The sequence below is a fragment of the Emys orbicularis genome, chromosome 5 (assembly GCF_028017835.1).
Source record: "Emys orbicularis isolate rEmyOrb1 chromosome 5, rEmyOrb1.hap1, whole genome shotgun sequence".
NCBI classification, from domain to species: domain Eukaryota; kingdom Metazoa; phylum Chordata; order Testudines; family Emydidae; genus Emys; species Emys orbicularis.
In genome coordinates this window covers 125,418,267-125,437,225 of record NC_088687.1, presented here as the reverse complement: position 1 = coordinate 125,437,225, position 18,959 = coordinate 125,418,267, and the positions used below count along the sequence as shown (strand labels likewise).

The window sequence follows — 18,959 nt, the reverse complement described above, 5'->3', positions numbered from 1 at the left end:
ATCAAGCCCTATTACAAAGCTAATGTTAGGTAAATAAAATATTAGTAGGGAGTGTGCATGTAAGAATTTTCTCAAATGTATCCCTGTGTTTTAATTTTTTTATTTTGATAGATGGTTTGATGTGCTGCAGAAAGTTTCTACGCAACTGAAAACTAGCCTTACAAATGTAACAAAACATCGTGCCGACAAGGTATTTAAAATACGTACTTAAAGAAAGAGTACAATAAAAGGAGGGGCAAGATTTATCCTTTATCCACATGAAGTTGTATTTTTAACAGTTTGGTTTTGAACTGGAATCTCATGTAGACAATATGTGGCTTTAAACTGTTTTTTCTTTCTTATAGAATGCTATTCACAATCACATTCGCTTGTTTGAACCCCTTGTTATAAAAGCTTTAAAGCAATATACTACAACAACGTCGGTACAACTACAGAGGCAGGTTTTAGATCTACTAGCACAGCTGGTTCAGCTACGGGTTAACTACTGTCTTCTAGATTCGGATCAGGTTAGTCACACTGTATTCTCATTTTGGTCAGTTTATAGCAGATTAGATAACTCTAGTTCTTAGAGGGACACTGCCAAGCTAAAATATTTTATTGTAAAAATAATTACCTTCCTTGTCCTACTAATAGCACCATAAATGAGAACTGTGATTTAAAATTGAAATTACAGAAATTGTATTTCACTCTGCAGGGCTATGAAGATCATGATATATTTCTATTTGGTTGTCATGCACTATGTAGCATATGGGTGAATGTTTAAATCCACAAAACCATTCATTTAGAAATAATAGTTTCTAAATTATCAAAACTTCATTTGGAAATGTAACAGCCTATCTCACTGCCAAACAATTTTATTACAATGAAGATTATTAAACAGGAATATGTTATAATTACAAGTAGTGAAAAGATGGTTTGGTTGTCAGAATCATTTTGATTACTACTTAATCAAAGTAGACAAAGATAGAGATCTTAATTTATATTCCCAATATGTGACATTGCGAGAACAGATTAAATTGTAGATTATCTGGCTGGCTGCCATTTGCATACATTATCAACTTGAGAATTTTCTCCGAAGCATACTTAATGGGGATCTGTGGGCATGAATCTGCAAGTTTTATACCCACTAGCAATTATTAATCACTATCTAACTCAGTGGTTCTGAAACTTTTGTACTTGGTGACCCCAAGCCTCTGCATGTGACCCCCCCTCCTTATAAATTTAAAAACACTTTAATATATTTAACACTATTATAAATGCTGGAGGCAGAGCAGGGTTTGGGGTGGAGGTAGACAGTGCTCTACCTTGCCCTACTTCTCATACGAGGCACCCCAGAGACATCAGAAAGCATGAAGTATCCTTTGAAAACTGAAAATATCCTTATAACACTGAAAGGGGCAAATTCTGCACTTTTACACCAATGAGAATTCAGAGTAATTTTATTTCCAGAGGATCCCAACTTATTCAGTGTACAAGTTAGATCAGGGGTTCTCAAACTTGGGTCTGTATTGTTACAGACATACTTGCTGACAGGTATTTTGAAATAAATTACCCAAAATAATTGAAACTGGCGTGATTATATTGTGTTATTTTGACGAATAAAATATGCAGAGTTTTGCAGAATTCTTAATTTTTTGTCGCAGAATTCATCCAGGAGTAAAATTTATATATGAAAGAAAAACCTTATTTTGAGGCATCAATACAAGGGATCAGAGTTAAATTTGAAGTTTCAATATTAAATCTGCATTTCCTAATTTAAGCTTATGATTTCTCACCCATAACACTTCATAAATGCTAGATTTTTGTATGAAATATATAATGCTGTCATGTAAATGTATGTAAACTGTAAAGTTGCAACACAGACTCAAATTCTCTTCTAAGCGTTCATGTATTGCCATAGGTAAGGCTAAGACTTTGTCATGGATATTTTTAGTAAAAGTCACGGACAGGTCACAGGCAATAATGAAAAATTCACGGAAGCCTGTGACCTGTCCCTGACTTTTACTAAAAATATTCATGATAAAATGAGGAGCCTGGGCAGATGCGGGTGAGCTGGGAGCTGCAGGGTCCCCCTCCCCTGGTGACTCCGAACTCTGGGGTCCCTCCTGCTGCTCGGAGCGGCGGGAAGTGGGGGGGTCCCTGTGCTGCCCCGGGTGGCGGGGAGCTGCGGGGGTCCCTCCCCCCGCTGCTGGCGGCTGGGAGCTGCAGGAGGTCTGTCTGCTGGCAGCAGCAGGGGACCTGCAGCTCCCAGCCGGAGCTGGCTGAAGTCGCACAATCTGTGACCTCCGTGCCTAAATTGCAGCCTTAGCCATAGGTAGGGCCCTACCAAATTCATGGCCATGAAAAACGCGTAATGGACTGTGAAATCTGGTCTCCGTCCGTGAAATCTGGTCTTTTGTGTGCTTTTACCCTACACTATACAGATTTCATGGGGGAGAACAGTGTTTCTCAAATTGGGGGGTTTGACCTAAAAGTGAGTTGCAGGGGGGTCGCAAGGTTATTTTAGGGGGGTCGTGGTATTGCCACCCTTATTTCTATGCTTCAGAGCTGGGCAGCCAGAGAGCAGCAGCTGTTAGCCAGGCGCCCAGCTCTGAAGGCAGCGCTTTGCCAGCAGCAGTGTAGAAGTAAGGGTGGCAATACCATCCCATCCCACCCTTACTTCTGTGCTGCTGTTGGCAGTGGCTCTGCCTTCAGAGTTTGGCTCCCAGCCAGCTGCCGCTCTCCAGCTGCCCAACTCTCAAGGCAGCACCCCACCAGCAGCAGTGCAGAAGGGTAGCAGTACCGCAACCCCTCCTACAATAACCTTGTGACCCCTCCCCCACTTTCCAAACTCCTTTTTGGGTCAGGACCCCTACAGTTACAGCACTGTGAAATTTCAGATATAAATAGCTGAAATCATGAAATTTATTATTTTTAAAATCCTATGGCCATGAAATTGACCAAAATGGACCATGAATTTGGTAGGACCCTAGACATAGGAAACACTTCAGAACATCTTGTAGCAGACTGTGGGAATCAGTGCTTTTCATCTGTTTACCCATAGATGTACTTTTAAATCTTCATCTGCCAATTTAGTTTTAGATGAGAAATTAATATTGACAATGTTATGCCACTCTTAATGTGTACACCTCTTAATACTTATTTTTATCCTGTTTGCAGGTGTTTATTGGATTTGTGCTAAAGCAGTTTGAATACATTGAAGTGGGACAGTTCAGGTAAAATCAGACATATAAAATCTCTCTTTTCGATGATAGGATTATGGGATATAATCACACAGGTCAATTGAAGAGTTTGGGTTAATATCTCTTGTTGAATTTTACCGTTTCTTTGGAATGTCTGTTTTAAGAGAGGAAACGGATCTAGAGGAAATAACTAGCAGCTTTCCCCTTGTCCCACTACCTCTATTATGTCTATTTTTCCAAAAACCTGCAGTGATTAGTTCTGACATCTTTAAGGCCACACATTTCCATTTACATCCGTCCAAAGAGTAGTGTCTGTCCACCAAAGGAGGAGAGTTCCATTCTAGGTCATGTGTTTCCCATTCCCCTAATCCCATGGTACATTCTTCAAGGGGTTTGGGCGCTATGTAATGGGAGGGTTTGGGGAGTAAAGTGCAAGAAATTTCAGAGGGAATCTGTAATTTGCGGGAGTCCCTGGATCCATGCATTCTGGTAGTGAAAACTCTTTTGACAGTTTTTGGCTCAGCAGTCTCTTAGCATTAATTTTATATTGAAAAAATAACATTGGGAATGTTGTTTAGAGTTTTAGTGGGAAATGAGAGCTGTGTGTGTTCTTGAGCCACATACTACTTTTGAAAGGGGAGGTAGGAAGGAAGGGAGATGGGGATGTCTCGAGTATAAGGGAGCTTTAAAATGTTGGATTTTAATAAAAATATAAACTAACAAATATACTCAGAATAGTAGAGAGAAGAAAATAAGCAAGGAATCATTACATTAGGAACTATTTTTGTACTATGAACTCCCCTAAATTCATTTTAAAAAAAGCAGTTAAAATAAATAGGACATGCTGTAACAGCATTAAGCTACTCCAGAGCATGTATTACTAGCTATTTATGCCCTGTTTTGGTGCCTGAAGACAGGATGCCTCCAAAGGGCCTTCTCTTAATGCATGTTTTATTGCTTACTGACATTGCTTTCCATAACGAATTTTAAAAATATCACTGTTGTCTCCAAATGACGCTTTGTTTCCGAACTGCCATTCCATTGTGATTGTTCAGCAGGAGTTCCAGTTTGATGTAGATTAGGAATGCTGCTTACTTCCTAAGTGGATAATAGACAACAGATGATCATCATTGTTCTAAGCAGAGTGGTTAATTAATAGTAACTAGTTTGTTTTTAAGTACTGCAGTTTTTCCCTACAGCTCTGACAAGCCATCAGCTTTTGTCATGAATACATATGGTAGCTTGTAATCAATGTTTTATTCCATTTTGTTAAACTGTCCATCAAGATTGTAACTTCCCCTTTTTACATTTTTAAATTATATTTAAGAGAACTTTTTTAAAAAATGGCACCTTGCTCTCATTTGTAACTAGTTTCACTGGTTTTGAAGATCTAGCATTACGATATGTTGCAATTTTCACATTCTAGTTGCAAACAATTTTTAGCTATTTTTCCCCCTTCCCTTGTTTTTAATAGGGACACTGCATGCAAGCAGCATCTGTTTCTTAATTGGTCAGTTTAATCCCCACCTAAAATTATGATGCCTCCGTCTTCTTCAAATCTTTCCTTAAAACATTTCTTTCTTTAAGCCTACAAAATTCAGTTCCCCTGCCAATCCCTCCCTTCTGGCCTTAAAGTCTGAATCTGAGTCAATTGTTAACAAAATAAGCAATAAACACTAACCAGTCTTTAAAAAAAAAAAATCACAACTAAGTGGAATTATGGTATAAACTTTACTTTGCTTGCTTTGTATTATATCTCATCCTCCAGTCTTCATCTATATGCTGGCTATCAGGTTATAAGCTCCTCAGCGCAGGGTCTTCCTGCTGCTTTGTAAAGCACCTTGCACACTTTTGATGTTTATATAAACATGATCTGAATGGTGTTTCAGTGTTTCTGCTGTTTAATCTTTACATCCATTTAAACAGATCTTGTTTTCATGTAATAAATCCTTCATAATGAGTCTGATGGTACTATTCTTTTTTGAATTGTAATCCTTGATTTGTATTAGTTCTAGTTCATATGAACAAAAATTTTATTAAGTAAGCTTATATTGAGAAATTCAATAAACATAACTTCTAAATAATGTCTTGTAGTAAAAAATGGGGCACAGAAATGACTGAAATACTATACAGAAACAGAAGAGTATATTCATGAATTTTCCATGAAACATAAGCAGATTATTTTTCTACTGAATAGAACTGTATGTTTAATAAAGGGAAGGTAGTGTGTATTGACATTTTTCTTTTGTTCCAGGGAATCAGAGGCAATTATCCCTAATATCTTTTTCTTCTTGGTATTATTGTCTTATGAGCGATATCACTCCAAACAGATAATTGGAATTCCTAAGATTATTCAGCTGTGTGATGGTATCATGGCCAGTGGAAGGAAAGCTGTTACACATGGTAACTTAAAAACCAAAACAGTGAAACTACTAACAATTTGCAATATACTAAAAAGAATATACAGTGCTGTGCTAAGTAATGCTGGGCTCATGCTGATCAGCCCAGAAAACTCTTGTATGGTTTTCTTGTATTTTTTCAAACTACATTTTTCACATATTAAACTAGTTCAAAGGTATGAACCTACTCCTGACAGAAAATATTATTTATCCCATTTCCACAATTATGCATTATTGGCTATTTTTGTTCAGAGCAATTAGGAAAATTTGAGTAGAAGACAAGCTATAAATTAAGTATGTTGTTTGAGCTGTTTAGGTAAGATTGTATACTGTCTGCCTGGTTCTATCCAGTGATATCTGTCCCTTGCTTTCTCATAAAATGTTTGACTTAAAAATTGCTATGATGAAAAAAAATTGTTGCTTTAAATTTGCAGTTACCAGTTTGTTACAAGGATATTGCTGAATTGATATTTAACATGGCAACATAACACTCTTCTGCTACCTTTATACAAACATTGCTAGCACAGAAAAAAGCAGACTTAGATTTTGATCTAAATGTCTGATTTCTAATTTTAAAATGTTCCAGAATGTTGCATGTGTGTATGTAAAATCAGAAAAAATTACTTGTATGCTACAACCATGACAAAATTTCTGCGTGTAATGAGGATCTTTAGGAATTTTCTGTCTCATTTTAAAAGTAATATAATAACAAAAATGGTGGCTAAACAATATTTAATAGCAACATAATTATATTATTAAGGGCTTGTTAGTTATTTGAATAGTAGGTTAACACAGCTGTATTTTTGAAAGGTTTTGATTAATCTATTTTGATATTCGCTTTATTTACCTTCCTTTTGGAAAAAGAACATTGGAAGCCTTTCCTTATTCCAGAACTGTTGGTATAAGAGATGCATAGGTTGTACTGAGAAAGGCATGTCTTTTGAAAAATGTGTAAAATCCTGAAGCGATAATGGTCATCTGTCTCTAACTGTGACTTAGACTCTGCTTTAGTAGGGATGAAGGAACAAGAGATGTGGAAATTACTTAAGTTTTCTGCAAGTATTCATAGAAACATTACAATTTAAGTGCTAGTTTTCAGTAGTAAAATTGCTGAGAGTTAGAACCTTTCTGTACTATTCAAAAATAACCTGCATTTAATATTGAAATATGAAACATCTTAATTTTAGCTATTCCAGCTCTGCAACCCATTGTCCATGATCTCTTTGTATTACGAGGAACAAATAAAGCTGATGCTGGAAAAGAACTGGAAACACAAAAAGAGGTGGTGGTGTCAATGCTACTAAGACTTATCCAGTATCATCAGGTAAGAAAAATTGACAGATTAGTGTGCCTGTGTATGTTTTATAATGTGAATTATTTGTTAGACTGGCCACACTTAAAACATTTCAGGTGACATTTATCCCTCTCTGAACAAAACCTGATTAGTCAGACTTCGTTCTGGGAGCTTTCTTGGTACGCAGGATAAAAATTTGGTGCTTTCTGGCCCTTCCCATAATTGGTAGGCATAAGAGTACAAACTCAAGTGTTCAAAAGCAAACAATAAAAGCATTCATTGTTAAATACATTTATATAATAGGGCAGAAAGGTAGATTTCATATATAGTGCAAAGTATTGTCCTTTGTTTATTATCTATATTAGAGTAGCACTGAAAGGCTCCAATCAGATTCAGGACCTGCATTGCGCCAGAGGCTGTATGAACACATAGTGAGACAGTAGTTTCCCTGGGTGATAGTCTTATTTAAGACAAGATGCAATAAGTGGGTGTAACTAACAATAGGAGAAAATGGGGGAGAGAGTACATAGGTAATTAAGGCTAAGTTTTTGTCACCGTTATTTTTAGGAAAAGTCACAGACAGGTCATGGGCAATAAACAAAAATTCACGTGACCTGCCTGTGGCTTTTACTAAAAATAATGGGGCAGGAGAAAGGGGTTCACGGGGGAATGACTGAAGCCCAATGGGGGGAGGAAGAGAGCCCGAGCCTCACTGCGGGGTGGGGAATGTCCAGCACCTGCCACTGCAGCGGCCATCAGCTCTGGGGCTCCAGTGGCTCAGAGCTTCAGGCTGCTCACAGTGGCGCCTCAGAGCTCCAGGTGGCCCTTGCTTGCTAACAGCTCTGGCCCTGCCACCCCAGGGCTGAAGCAGAAAATGTCATGGAGGTCTCTGAAAGTCACGCAATCCATGGCCTCCATGACATAATCTTATCCTTAGTAACAATCATAGGAAAGCTTAGTTACAACGCTTTTTATGGAGACAACTAGATGATTGCTAGTCATTTACTTTTTAGATGTAACTACAGACAAGTAAAAAAACAAGCAGTAACTTATGACTATTCACCTAGCCGTTGTTAGATGTCATTTTATCAATAGCCTCACTGTTAAGATGGGTCTTGAAGAATTTTTTGGAGAACAGTGTAGAGGTTGTATAGAGAAGTACAGAGAAGACCTTCCAGGCATTTGGGAGACAGAGGAAAAAGGCATAAAGGTGCTTGTGAAAGAAGTGATCTTGAATCTTTCCTTATTCCAGACACTTAACATAAGTGTAATACTTTTTTATTGAACCTCATCCAGTTGTGGAATGCTGCTCTCATGTGTATTAATGAAAGGAATGTGCCTTTTTGAATACAATTGAAGAGGCAACTTTTTTTTTTTCTTCCAAATTTAGTGTAGAAATTTGGATGTTATATGTGTCAAAGTTCAGACTGAAATTAATTTCTGCAACAAAAATTTTATAGGTTGATAGTGAATTTATAGTTTTACATAATTAGTCATAAAATAGTATTTGGATACATTTTTTGACATGACATTAAACTGTTATTCACATAATGTGTTCTGACATCTGATATTAACTATGTATTCACATATAGGTTATTTTTAACCTTTAGTGTTATCTAGAGTACAGGAGTTTCTAGCAGAGATCTGGAATAGCCAGTATTAGGATCTGATCTTGCAAACTGCTCTACACAAGCAGACCCTATGTCTGTGCAGAACTCCATTGACTTTAATGAGTTCAGAGTTCCACTCAGACAGAACAGCTTGCAAGATCAGAGTTTTAATGTATGTCCCATTTCGATTCTTCCTTTTATTAAGACAGGAGGAAATACAGATACCCTTCTAATATATGAAGACTTTTACTTGCCAACTACCAATGTTTTGCTTTTCTTCCCACTCCCCATGCATTTCATCTCATACTCTATTCTTCCCATGTTGGACTAATCACTTGTAAATTTTGGCTTTACAAAGCACAAAAAAATTTGCTTTTATTTATTTAGAAAAAAAAGATCTGGGAAATACCAGGTATTTTGGTCATCATAAAAGACCATATCTGAGAGAGAAACTTGTTCTTTTTATAAATTCTAGTCTGAAGTGAATTTTTTGCTATTGTCATAGACCTATATTTCATTTCTTCTCCTGGATTTATGTAGTTTTATTTCTTGTATGCGTAAAAATGTTATCTAAGTGGAGCAGAATAGGAATACTGTCTCTCTTACTCTGTTACATGAAAGGTCAGGTGAAGCAGGAGAACAGTATATATGATATTTTAAGATCTTAAATCATCTTTGTGAAACACCTTGCATAACTTTTTGGGGGAAAATGATAGTTTTATTAACTGTTCCCTCCCTCAACTGTACTATTTAAATATGCCATTTTCTAAAGTGCAGGTGTGGTTTTTTTGGGGGTGTTGGGATATTTTCTTCAGGTGCTGGAGATGTTCATCCTAGTACTGCAACAGTGCCACAAAGAGAATGAAGACAAATGGAAAAGATTGTCCCGACAGATAGCAGATATAATTCTCCCAATGTTAGCAAAACAACAGGTTAGTATCTAACTTTATTGATTTTATTCTTATGTATCAATTTTGCTTTTATTACATGAAAGCAATATTCTGCCTACAGTCTGCAAGTAAATATAAATACTGGAAACTATTCTACTAAAATAGGTTTGTATATATGAAAGACTTTGTAAATATAGTGTTCAAGATAAGGCATCCCATTCATTCTTAATGGGGCTGATAATGAAGAATAATTTCTGAATAATTTCATATGTACTTATAGATTAATGTCATTTTTAAATAATTTTAAAATCACAAGAGACTAATTTTGTAGATAAACTATTTGTAGTGTCTTCTAATATATCTCAGCTTAGAGTTAAGTCCATAACTGCTTTAAGAGTCATGACCACTGTTCTGTTCTATAGCTAATCCAGGTCACCATGCTTACTATATGGTATCAAGACTTTTTTCTTCTTTACGTACAGAATGTCGTCATTGTTTGGCATTATAATCAGACAATATAATAGTTGTTCAGTGACCTTATTTTACAACCTATTTTAATGAACAAAATAAAAACTGTAATGAAATTTGTTAACTTGAAACTGATTTGGTCATCTGTAATGGCCTGTTTAACTTTATTTTTAATGTTTTTAAGGTACATTTTTAGATGTCTTTATTTTCTCTATTAAATAACTTAGTCTGACAAAATTGCACTTATGTAAATTTTATGACATAGCTGAATATGGGAGAAGTTAAGTGTTGTCAGGACCTGGATCACAGGCAAAACTGGCATTATCCAGACCTTATTGCTCATTACTCCACTTAGGCAGATCCCAGCTGCTGTGGGGAGTCTCATTGAAGTCCATTGGTGCAGAGTAATTTACAGGGTTGGAGACCTCATGAGCTGCATATAAGTTTGTAGCCAAACCTGAGATCTGTGTGCAAACTGAAGGTGGCCAACATATGAAGCTCATTTTATTATTTGAATGCTGGTCCCTGTTTGTATTCCACACGTGGGTGCACGTGTGCTATGCGTGTGAGTCTGGAAATTCTAACAAGCAGTGTCTTTTGGTCTGCTCATGCGCAGTAGTTCTTGTGCTCCAGACTTATGGCATAAGAGGCAGTGTGGGCCGACACCTCTCCTGTTCCTCCTTACCCACCGCATGGCCTGAGTCAGAATCTGTGTCCACAGATTTCTCCAGATTTTCTCTTTGATGCCCTGTAAATGGCTATTGTAAATAGTTTTATATTAGCATAGTTAGTTTTATAATATAGTGTAGCTTGTTCTTTCTGTGCACTGGGGGACTGCCTCCCTGTGGCCTGGGATTGTGCCCAGGGGTTCAGTAATACGTCTCCTGCCCTCGCTCTTTCTCTGTGAGCAACAATCAACAACACCTCTCTATTGCTTGGGCGAGACACATATTGGGTTACCAATGGTGAAGGTCCAGGATTCCCAGCACTGGCTCCTGAATATTCTGCTGCTTATAAGTCCAAGCAACGTGGTGCTCTCTTGTAATGAGGCCATCATGGAGGCAGCCATAGTGGTCTGGCATACCCCAGCTCCTGTGTCCCTAGGTGTAAGAAGGCTGAGAGATGCTATTTCATCCACACCAAAGGGGCTGAATTTCTTTTCCCCCACCCAGCTCCGAACTCCCTGATGGTACAGGTAGCCATAGGGAGAGCATGATCACAACCTCCCAAGACCACCACAGCTGTCAAGGGCTCAAAGAGGTTGGACCTCTTGGGGGGAGGAGGGGGGGAAGGGTCTTCCTCTACAAGTCTGCAAATTTGTATCGCTAACTGTCAGACCTTGTTAGTGAAATATGATTTTAACAGTTACTCCAGGCTGGCTGACTTTAAAGACAAGCTTCCCTCTGAGGACAAAGCCCAATTTTAGTCCTTCGTAGAGGAGCGCAAGTTAGTGGCTAAGACTTCTCTTTAAGCTGTAGGGGATGCAGCGGACACAGCATCCAGTGGCTTGGTCACTGGCATAGTTATGAGGTGTGAGTCTTGGCTTCACTCTTTGGGGCTACTCAGAGAGGTCTAGAACACCATACAGAACCTCTCTTTTTAGACAAGTCAGATTTGTTTAACAAGAATATGGATGAGTCCCTTTGTTGGAAGACTCAAGGTCGACTCTACGGTCCCTGGTAATTTACACCCTAATCCCCAGGAGAAAACATCAGACGCAGGTGTATAGGCCAAAGCCACCCCCTCTACAGATGTGGTACCACCAGGGTCCAGATGAGGTTCTGCTTAAACATCAGAGGGTTCAGAGGCCTCAATGTTCAGCTCCCTCTGCTACCATGACCTCTGCCTATTCCTAGCCACCCGCTAAGGGCTACTTTTGATGCCTCAGTCGAGATCCACCTATCACTATTGATGCCACCACTTCTACCTCCCTTCTCTGTGGGGACCATCTCTCACTTTTTGCCTACAATTGGGACTCAGTCACAGCGTACAGTTGGGTCTTGGAATATTCTTGATGGATAATTTCTAGGTTTCTCACCCTCCCTGCCCACAAACCCACTTCCTGGTCCATCTTCAGGAACCACTCTCACTAGGTGATTCTTCAACGAGGGGCAATAGAATGAGTGTCACCTTGGTATCATGGGAGCATGTTCTATTCCACATATTTTAGTCCCCAAAAAGATAGGGTGGAGACAGTCTGGACCTTCAACAATTAAACATCTTTATTCAAAAGCCTACAGTCAGATGGTTACTCTAGCATTGATAGTCCCCTCCCTACGGAAGGGGACATGGTTCACAGCTCTCAATACAAAGGATGTTTATTTTCATGTTAGATATTCATTCATTCAACAGCAATTGGTTTTGAGTGGGTCAGGAACACTTCCAGTTCAGAGTCCTTCCCTTTGGACTAGCAACAGGACCCAGAGTTTTCACAAAGGTTTTCTTTGTGGTGGCAGCCCAAATGAGACGATTGACTCCTGGTGGGTCACTTCAGCCAAGAGGTCAGGTTGGCGACTTTGTTCCTGTTCCATCTTCTAGCAGCACTGGCAACAAAGAAAGTCCATTTTAACATCCACACAGACTCTAAACTTGATTGGGGTGATACTGGACTCCATTTCAGCAAGAGCTTTCCTCCCCATGGAAAGATTTCATTTAATAAGTAATCTGTTAGTCTTTGGTCTGTGAGTAATCTGTGCTGTGGTCAACGTATGCCTTGCTCTTCTAGGCCATGTGGCCTTGTGCACTTATGTAGACACTGTTCGCCAGGCTTCATCTGTGATGCTTGCAGGCCTGGCTTCGGTCAGTCTACTCACAAGACAAGGATCACATCAACACCAGAGTGACAGTTCCCACCAGGGTCATTGCCTCTCTTACCTGGTGGTCGGATTTGGAATGAATGAGAGGAGGCATCCTCTGCAACACTCCCTTCCTCCATGTCACCATTGTAACACACACATCCCTTCTGGTTTGGGGTGCTCACCTGAACAACCACACCAGACAAGGTACCTGGACCCCATCAGAGGCCAGACTGGTTTTCATTCTACTAGAACTGAGAGCAAGCAGGAGTTTATTTCCCACTTATACATTCAGTGTATATCCAAGTAATGTCATACATCATCACCACTGTCTTTTACATAAAGAGGGTGAAGCAAGATCTCTTCTCCTCTGTCTAGAAGCAGTAAGGCTTTGGGACTGATGCATCAGAAACTGCATCACCATCCAAGCTGCATACCTTCTGGATGCTCAAATCTCTTTAGCGCACAACCTGAGTAGAAGCTTCTGTGCAGACCGCAAGTGGAATATACACAGCTCTGTCCAGAGATATTCACTCTGGGGAACACCTCATGAGGATCTCTTCGCATTCCAAATGAACAAAAAACTTCCCCTATATTGCTCCAGATGAGCTATGGGTCACAGCACATAGGGCAATGCTTTCTTGTTGTCATGGATGGACAAACTCAGATATGCCTTTCCTCCCATTCCCCTGTTACCACAGGTCTTGAAAATGACTCTCCCTCTGTTATGATGAATCTTTTTCCTACAAGGCAACTTACCCAGACAGTTTTGGTTCCTGTGGAATTTCAGAGAATGTCTGTCTGCCCTCCTATCAGGGTCTGCCCCTTCCTGGCTTTACTAAATCAAGAAGGGGAAAGAATCAGACACCCCAATCCAGATCCATTCTTCCTCCTGGCTGATGTTTGGAGGGGCATCAGAATTAGACTGTTCTTGTTCAGCATCTGTCCAAGCTATCCTTCTCAAAGTAGGAAAGATTCAACTAGGACCTGCTACCTAGCTAAAAGGAGACATTTCTCTACCTGGGCTCAGCATGATTTCCCTTCTCCAAGCAGTGCAGATATTCTAGTTGTTTTAGACTATCTCTTGTCTTTAGAAAAACTCAGATCTTTACATTTAGCTCACTATGATCAGTGCCTTCCTGTCTCCAGTAGATAGATGTTCCAGTTTTACGTTCCTCCCAAAGGTTATTTCTGAATTCCATGTCAATCAAACTATCTGCTTAAGTGTTTCTTTCCCAAAGCCCCATGCCACTGCTGAAGAGCCAAGACTTCATTCCCATGGTGTCAGACAGGTTTGGTCCTTTGCAGGTAGACCGCCCAGAGACACAAGAAAATCACCAAGACTATTTCTCACCAGGGCCAGCTCCAGGCACCAGTCGAGCAAGTTGTTGCTTGGGTGGCAGCTTGTAGGAGGAGGCATTCCGCCCAATCCTAGGGCGGCACGGCCGCTTTTTTTTTTTTTTTTTTGGTGTGGTGTTACGCTCTGGCCGCCCTGTAGGGGGTGGTGGCGCAGAGGACGGGAGCCGACTGGAGCGGTGCGGAGCCCTCCTGGCAGGCGGCACACCGGTTGGGGCCGCATGGCAGCGCCCCGCTGAAGCCCTGGCCGCCCCCCTTCTCTCTCTACCCCCCACTAGCCGGGGCACATCTGCAGCGCAGGGAGGCACCCTGGCTCCGGCCGCGCCGCAGGTTTTTTGGGTTTTTTTTTTTTTTTTTTTGCTTGGGGCGGCCAGAAAGCCAGAGCCGGCCCTGTTTCTCACCATAACAGAAAGGTTGCGAGGACACTATATCCTCTCAGAAACTCTAAATGGATTTCTGGATGCATCATCATGTGCTACCAATTAGCGCATCTCCCTCCACCTGCAGGGTAGAGGGTACACTCAGCCAGAGCACAAACTTTTTCTACAGGATCCCTGCAGGAAGCATTAATACTGGACATATGCAGAGCAGCTACCTGGAGTTCCATTCACAAAACATTATGCACTAGTTCAGTCCTTTGCTGCAGATGCAGCAGTGGGAACTGTAGTACTTCAAGCATCTTTGCTGTCAGCATCATCACATCTCTCTCCAGTCTGAGTACTGCTTGTCATGTGTGGAATGAGGAAGAAGATTACTTAGGTGTAACTGGAAGTGCTTCAGGATGTATGGTCCCTATCTGTATTTTGCTACCCTCTTTCCATCCCTTCTGCTTCAGGTCATATTTGTTGGCATCCTTTCATCTGCAAGAGGTGGTGGGAATTGCAGCCTATGATGTAGATGGATTGCAATGTCTCATGTGACTGAATAGTATAATCTGAGATTTGCATGATGTTTGTCACGTTGCAAATATATGGGAGCTGCTTGCTTCCTATGGGCTCTTTTCTCTTCCTATAGGAGCGAGCTCCTGTCATGGACTTTGATGCCCTGAGGGAGACAATGGCACCACTTGTTACGCTCACTTGCCAAGGTTTCCCATCAGTCAGGATCAATTCTCAATTCCTTCATATCTCGCTTTCCTGTGTCTTTATAGTGAAGCTTGGGACATCTTGTTGTTCTTGTTCCCTATGATAGCTCCCCATATAGCATGTCCTTGGGTAAGCGTCCATCTTCCATCCAAGCAGATGGCCCAACCAGCGCAGTTGTCTTTGCTTGACCAGGGCTGTCACACTTGGTAAATTTGCCCTTTGCATTGGTGACTTTACCTTGTCATTTGGTGTGGAGTATGCGGCATAAACAGTGTAGGTGGAAACTGTTTAACCTTTTGTCCTGATGAGCATAAGCTGTCCATGTTTCCCCACCATACATAAGTGCAGAGGATGCAAACTTGGTACACTAGCATTTTGATGTTGATGTTAAGCTTTGAGTTTTTCCATGCTCTTTTAGTTAGTCTGCTAAAGGTGGTGGCAGCCTTTCCAATGCGAACACTTAGTTCTTCATCCAGTGAGAGGTTGGTAGTCACTGTAGAACGTGAGTAGCTGAACTTCTGGACTATTTTTAGCTGGTTTGCGTTTAAGGTGATTGAAGGAGCTTGTGGAACCCTCTGCCCTAACACAACTATTTTCTTAATGCTGATGGTGAGAGTAAACGCCTGACAAGCACTTGAAAAGGCAGTCCATGAGTTCTTGTAGTAGATCGCCATTGTGGGCTATGAGGGCAGCATCATCAGTGAATAGAAGTTCCCTGATTAGCACCTTTTTGACTTTAGTCTTTGACTTAAGTCATGACAGGTTGAAGAGTTTCCCATTTGATCTTCTGTTGGATTCGTGGTAAGGAGAAGAACTGGCAGGGCATTGGCCTGCACTGCCTCTTATGCCCTTGGTCTGGAGCACGAGGAGAACTACTGTGCATGTGTGGGCCAACAGACACTGCTTGTTAGAATTTTCAGATTTGGGCACATGGCACGCATGCATACCCATGCATGGAATACTGATAGAGACCAACTTCATTTACTGTGTTCATACTGAAAACTTGCACACTTCGTTAGGCTTCCCTGTTACCCCCGAGTACTGAATCACCACTTAAATATTAGCTTCAATGTGCACCTTAGAGTATTTTGTAAGATTGAGGATAGAGGTTATGACAATCTATTCCCCAGAATGTTAGAATTGTGAAGGGACACAATTAACGGAAAAAATGTCTCTTCTGTCTAAAACTATTTTTACTTATTGTAATACCTGAGATCACCATGTCAGAGAGAGTAGGAAAAAACTCCCCTCATCCCTTCTATTTTTTCTAGTTAATTTTATTTTAAGCATTTGGCAGCTCTTTGTTTATAGTCAGTATCATTATTTCTCCTTTTTCTCATAGCAAATGGAAGAGGTGTTTTAAAAAAAAAAAAAGAAAATGTGGTAGTAAAACTACAAAATTAGCACTTGGGGGGCAGGCATACTATCTGAAATGATTTCTAACTCGGGTTTCAAGTTGATGACCCTTTTAATGCATGCCTTCCCAGTAACCACAATTGCTTTTAGATGGAGCCAAAACCAAAATAATTAGTTTTGGGGCAATTGTTGACCAAATACTCTGTGTGTGATACATACATATACATATACATGTATGAATGACAGACCTCGAGAAAGCTTAAATTAAAAACTATAACAAAGTTTAGTGTGTGTGTATATGTATATATACACACACACACTCTAAACTTTTTTATAGTTTTTAATTTAAGCTTTCTTGAGGGCTGTCATGTTCTGCATAACAATGGCTGCACCTGCTTTTAACATTCACCCCTTATGGGTTTTCTAATCTCTCTTGGTTATCAAATTGAAGTGCAGCATTATTGGATAGGAAACATACACGTATCATACTAAAAATAATCAAGGCACAGAGGTGTTCTTTGTTTTTGCTGTTGTGTTCAATGGTGAATATAAAATTTGTTCCTTTCTTTTGAACAGATGCATATAGATTCCCATGAAGCTCTGGGAGTATTGAACACTTTATTTGAAATTTTGGCTCCCTCATCCCTCCGTCCTGTGGACATGCTTTTAAGAAGTATGTTTGTTACTCCCTGTACAATGGTAAGTGACCAGTGAAGGAGATTACACTACCTGTTTGATGTTGAAGCCTTTAACGCATTTGTGGCTATATCATACACATTTCTGACTATCCTCCACTCTGTCTCTGTCAAGACCGTTCAACATTTTCGTATATGGCAAAACAGTAGTGAGTGTTCTCTTAATCCTCTGCAATGAGTATATTTCTGTTCCCAAATCCTGCTAAAGTTAGTTTGGTAACATGTTCAGAAATAGGGAAGAACTCACTAGGAGGACTAGTTTGCCTTTGGATAGATCATTTTACTTGTAATTCGATGGTGAAGAATGGGGAGTCTCCTGATGTAAGAGCAATTCCATAACCTGGTTTATGAATAGGGCCCTACCAAATTCACGGCTATGAAAAACACATCACGGACCATGAACTCTGGTCTTGTGTGCTTTTACCCTATACTATATCAATTTCATGGGGGAGACCAGCATTTCTCAAATTGGGGGTCGTGACCCAAAAGGGTGTTGCAGAGAGGATTGTTTTATTGCCACCCTTACTTCTACACTGCCTTCATAGCTGGGTGGCTGGAGAGCAGCGGCTGTTGGCTGGGCGCCCGAAGGCAGCGCCCCGCCAGCAGCAGTGCAAAATTAAGGGTGGCAATGCCATACCATGACACCTGACTTCTGCACTGCTGCTGTCAGAGATGGGCGGCTGCTGACTGAGGGCCCAGCTCTTCAGGCAGCAGCGTAGAAATAAGGGTATAAGGGTGGCAATACCATACCATGCCGTCCTTATTTTTGCTCTCTGGCCACCCAGTTCTGAAGGCAGTGCCACCGCCAGCAGCAGTGCAGAAGTAAAGGTAGTAGTACCACAACCCCCCTACAATAACCTTGTGACCCCCTCTCCCCCACACACAACTCCTTTTTGGGTCAGGACGTCTGAAATTTGAAATCTGAAATTTGAAATCTGAAATTTCATGGTGTTGTAATTGTAAATAGCTGAAAAATCCAATGACCATGAAATTGACCAAAATGGACTGTGAGTTTGGTAGGGCCCTGTTTATGAATAGGTAAATCTGCTTTTCTCATGCAGAATTTTAAACCCTTTTTTTAGTTGAAATATTAAGGTGTAACAAAGCAAGATTCCCCCCATGTATTTCATTTTTGAGAAAGTATGGAGGTATTTTGTGAGAACTTTATTCACAAAAGTGTTGCAGAAGTACGCATTCCCCAGATCACACAGCATTGAGTGCTCTCAAAGCCAAACTGATTTCCAGGAGCTATCATCGGCATTCAGCTCTTGGGAGCAATGATAGTGGCAGAAGAGAAGGTAGAAAACTTTACCTCATATATGTTCACTTCTTTGAATAAACATCTTTATGAATGATCTTCTTATAAGATCTAATATGTTGTCAGTTCTCTATTACATTATTGCAGTTGTTAATCTCTTAATCTGCTTTATTTTTCTGTTTTTTTGTTTGTTTGTTTTTAGGCATCAGTGAGCACTGTTCAGTTATGGATATCTGGTATCCTAGCTATCCTTAGAGTTCTGATTTCACAATCAACAGAGGATATAGTTCTATCTCGTATTCAAGAGCTTTCTTTCTCCCCTTACTTATTGTCATGTCAAACAATTAATAGGCTAAGGGATGGGGAGAATAATGTACCCACACCTGAAGAACAAATTGAGCTGAAACAGGCTAAATATCTGCCTGAAGAGACATTTTCGAGGTATGTTGTCTTCTGAATCTATAGGGTTTTTTTGTAAAACTTTTGGTGAAGTATTAAGTATTAAAAGAGTGACAAGTGATATGGAAACATAACATTTATATTTACCTGGATGCTACCTGAAATGGACATG

General features: G+C 40.1%; 1 protein-coding gene across 1 annotated transcript in view; it reads left to right on the top strand.

Moving 5' to 3' along the window:
- The window catches only part of HTT (huntingtin), a 211,476-nt gene that overhangs the window by 121,928 nt on the left and 70,589 nt on the right, over nt 1-18,959 (top strand). The window contains exons 32-39 of the mRNA XM_065405845.1: nt 112-190; nt 345-506; nt 3,160-3,215; nt 5,437-5,585; nt 6,769-6,905; nt 9,301-9,417; nt 17,012-17,134; nt 18,591-18,829. Coding sequence (XP_065261917.1) covers nt 112-190; nt 345-506; nt 3,160-3,215; nt 5,437-5,585; nt 6,769-6,905; nt 9,301-9,417; nt 17,012-17,134; nt 18,591-18,829 — 1,062 coding nt within the window. The remainder of the gene's footprint in view (nt 1-111; nt 191-344; nt 507-3,159; nt 3,216-5,436; nt 5,586-6,768; nt 6,906-9,300; nt 9,418-17,011; nt 17,135-18,590; nt 18,830-18,959) is intronic.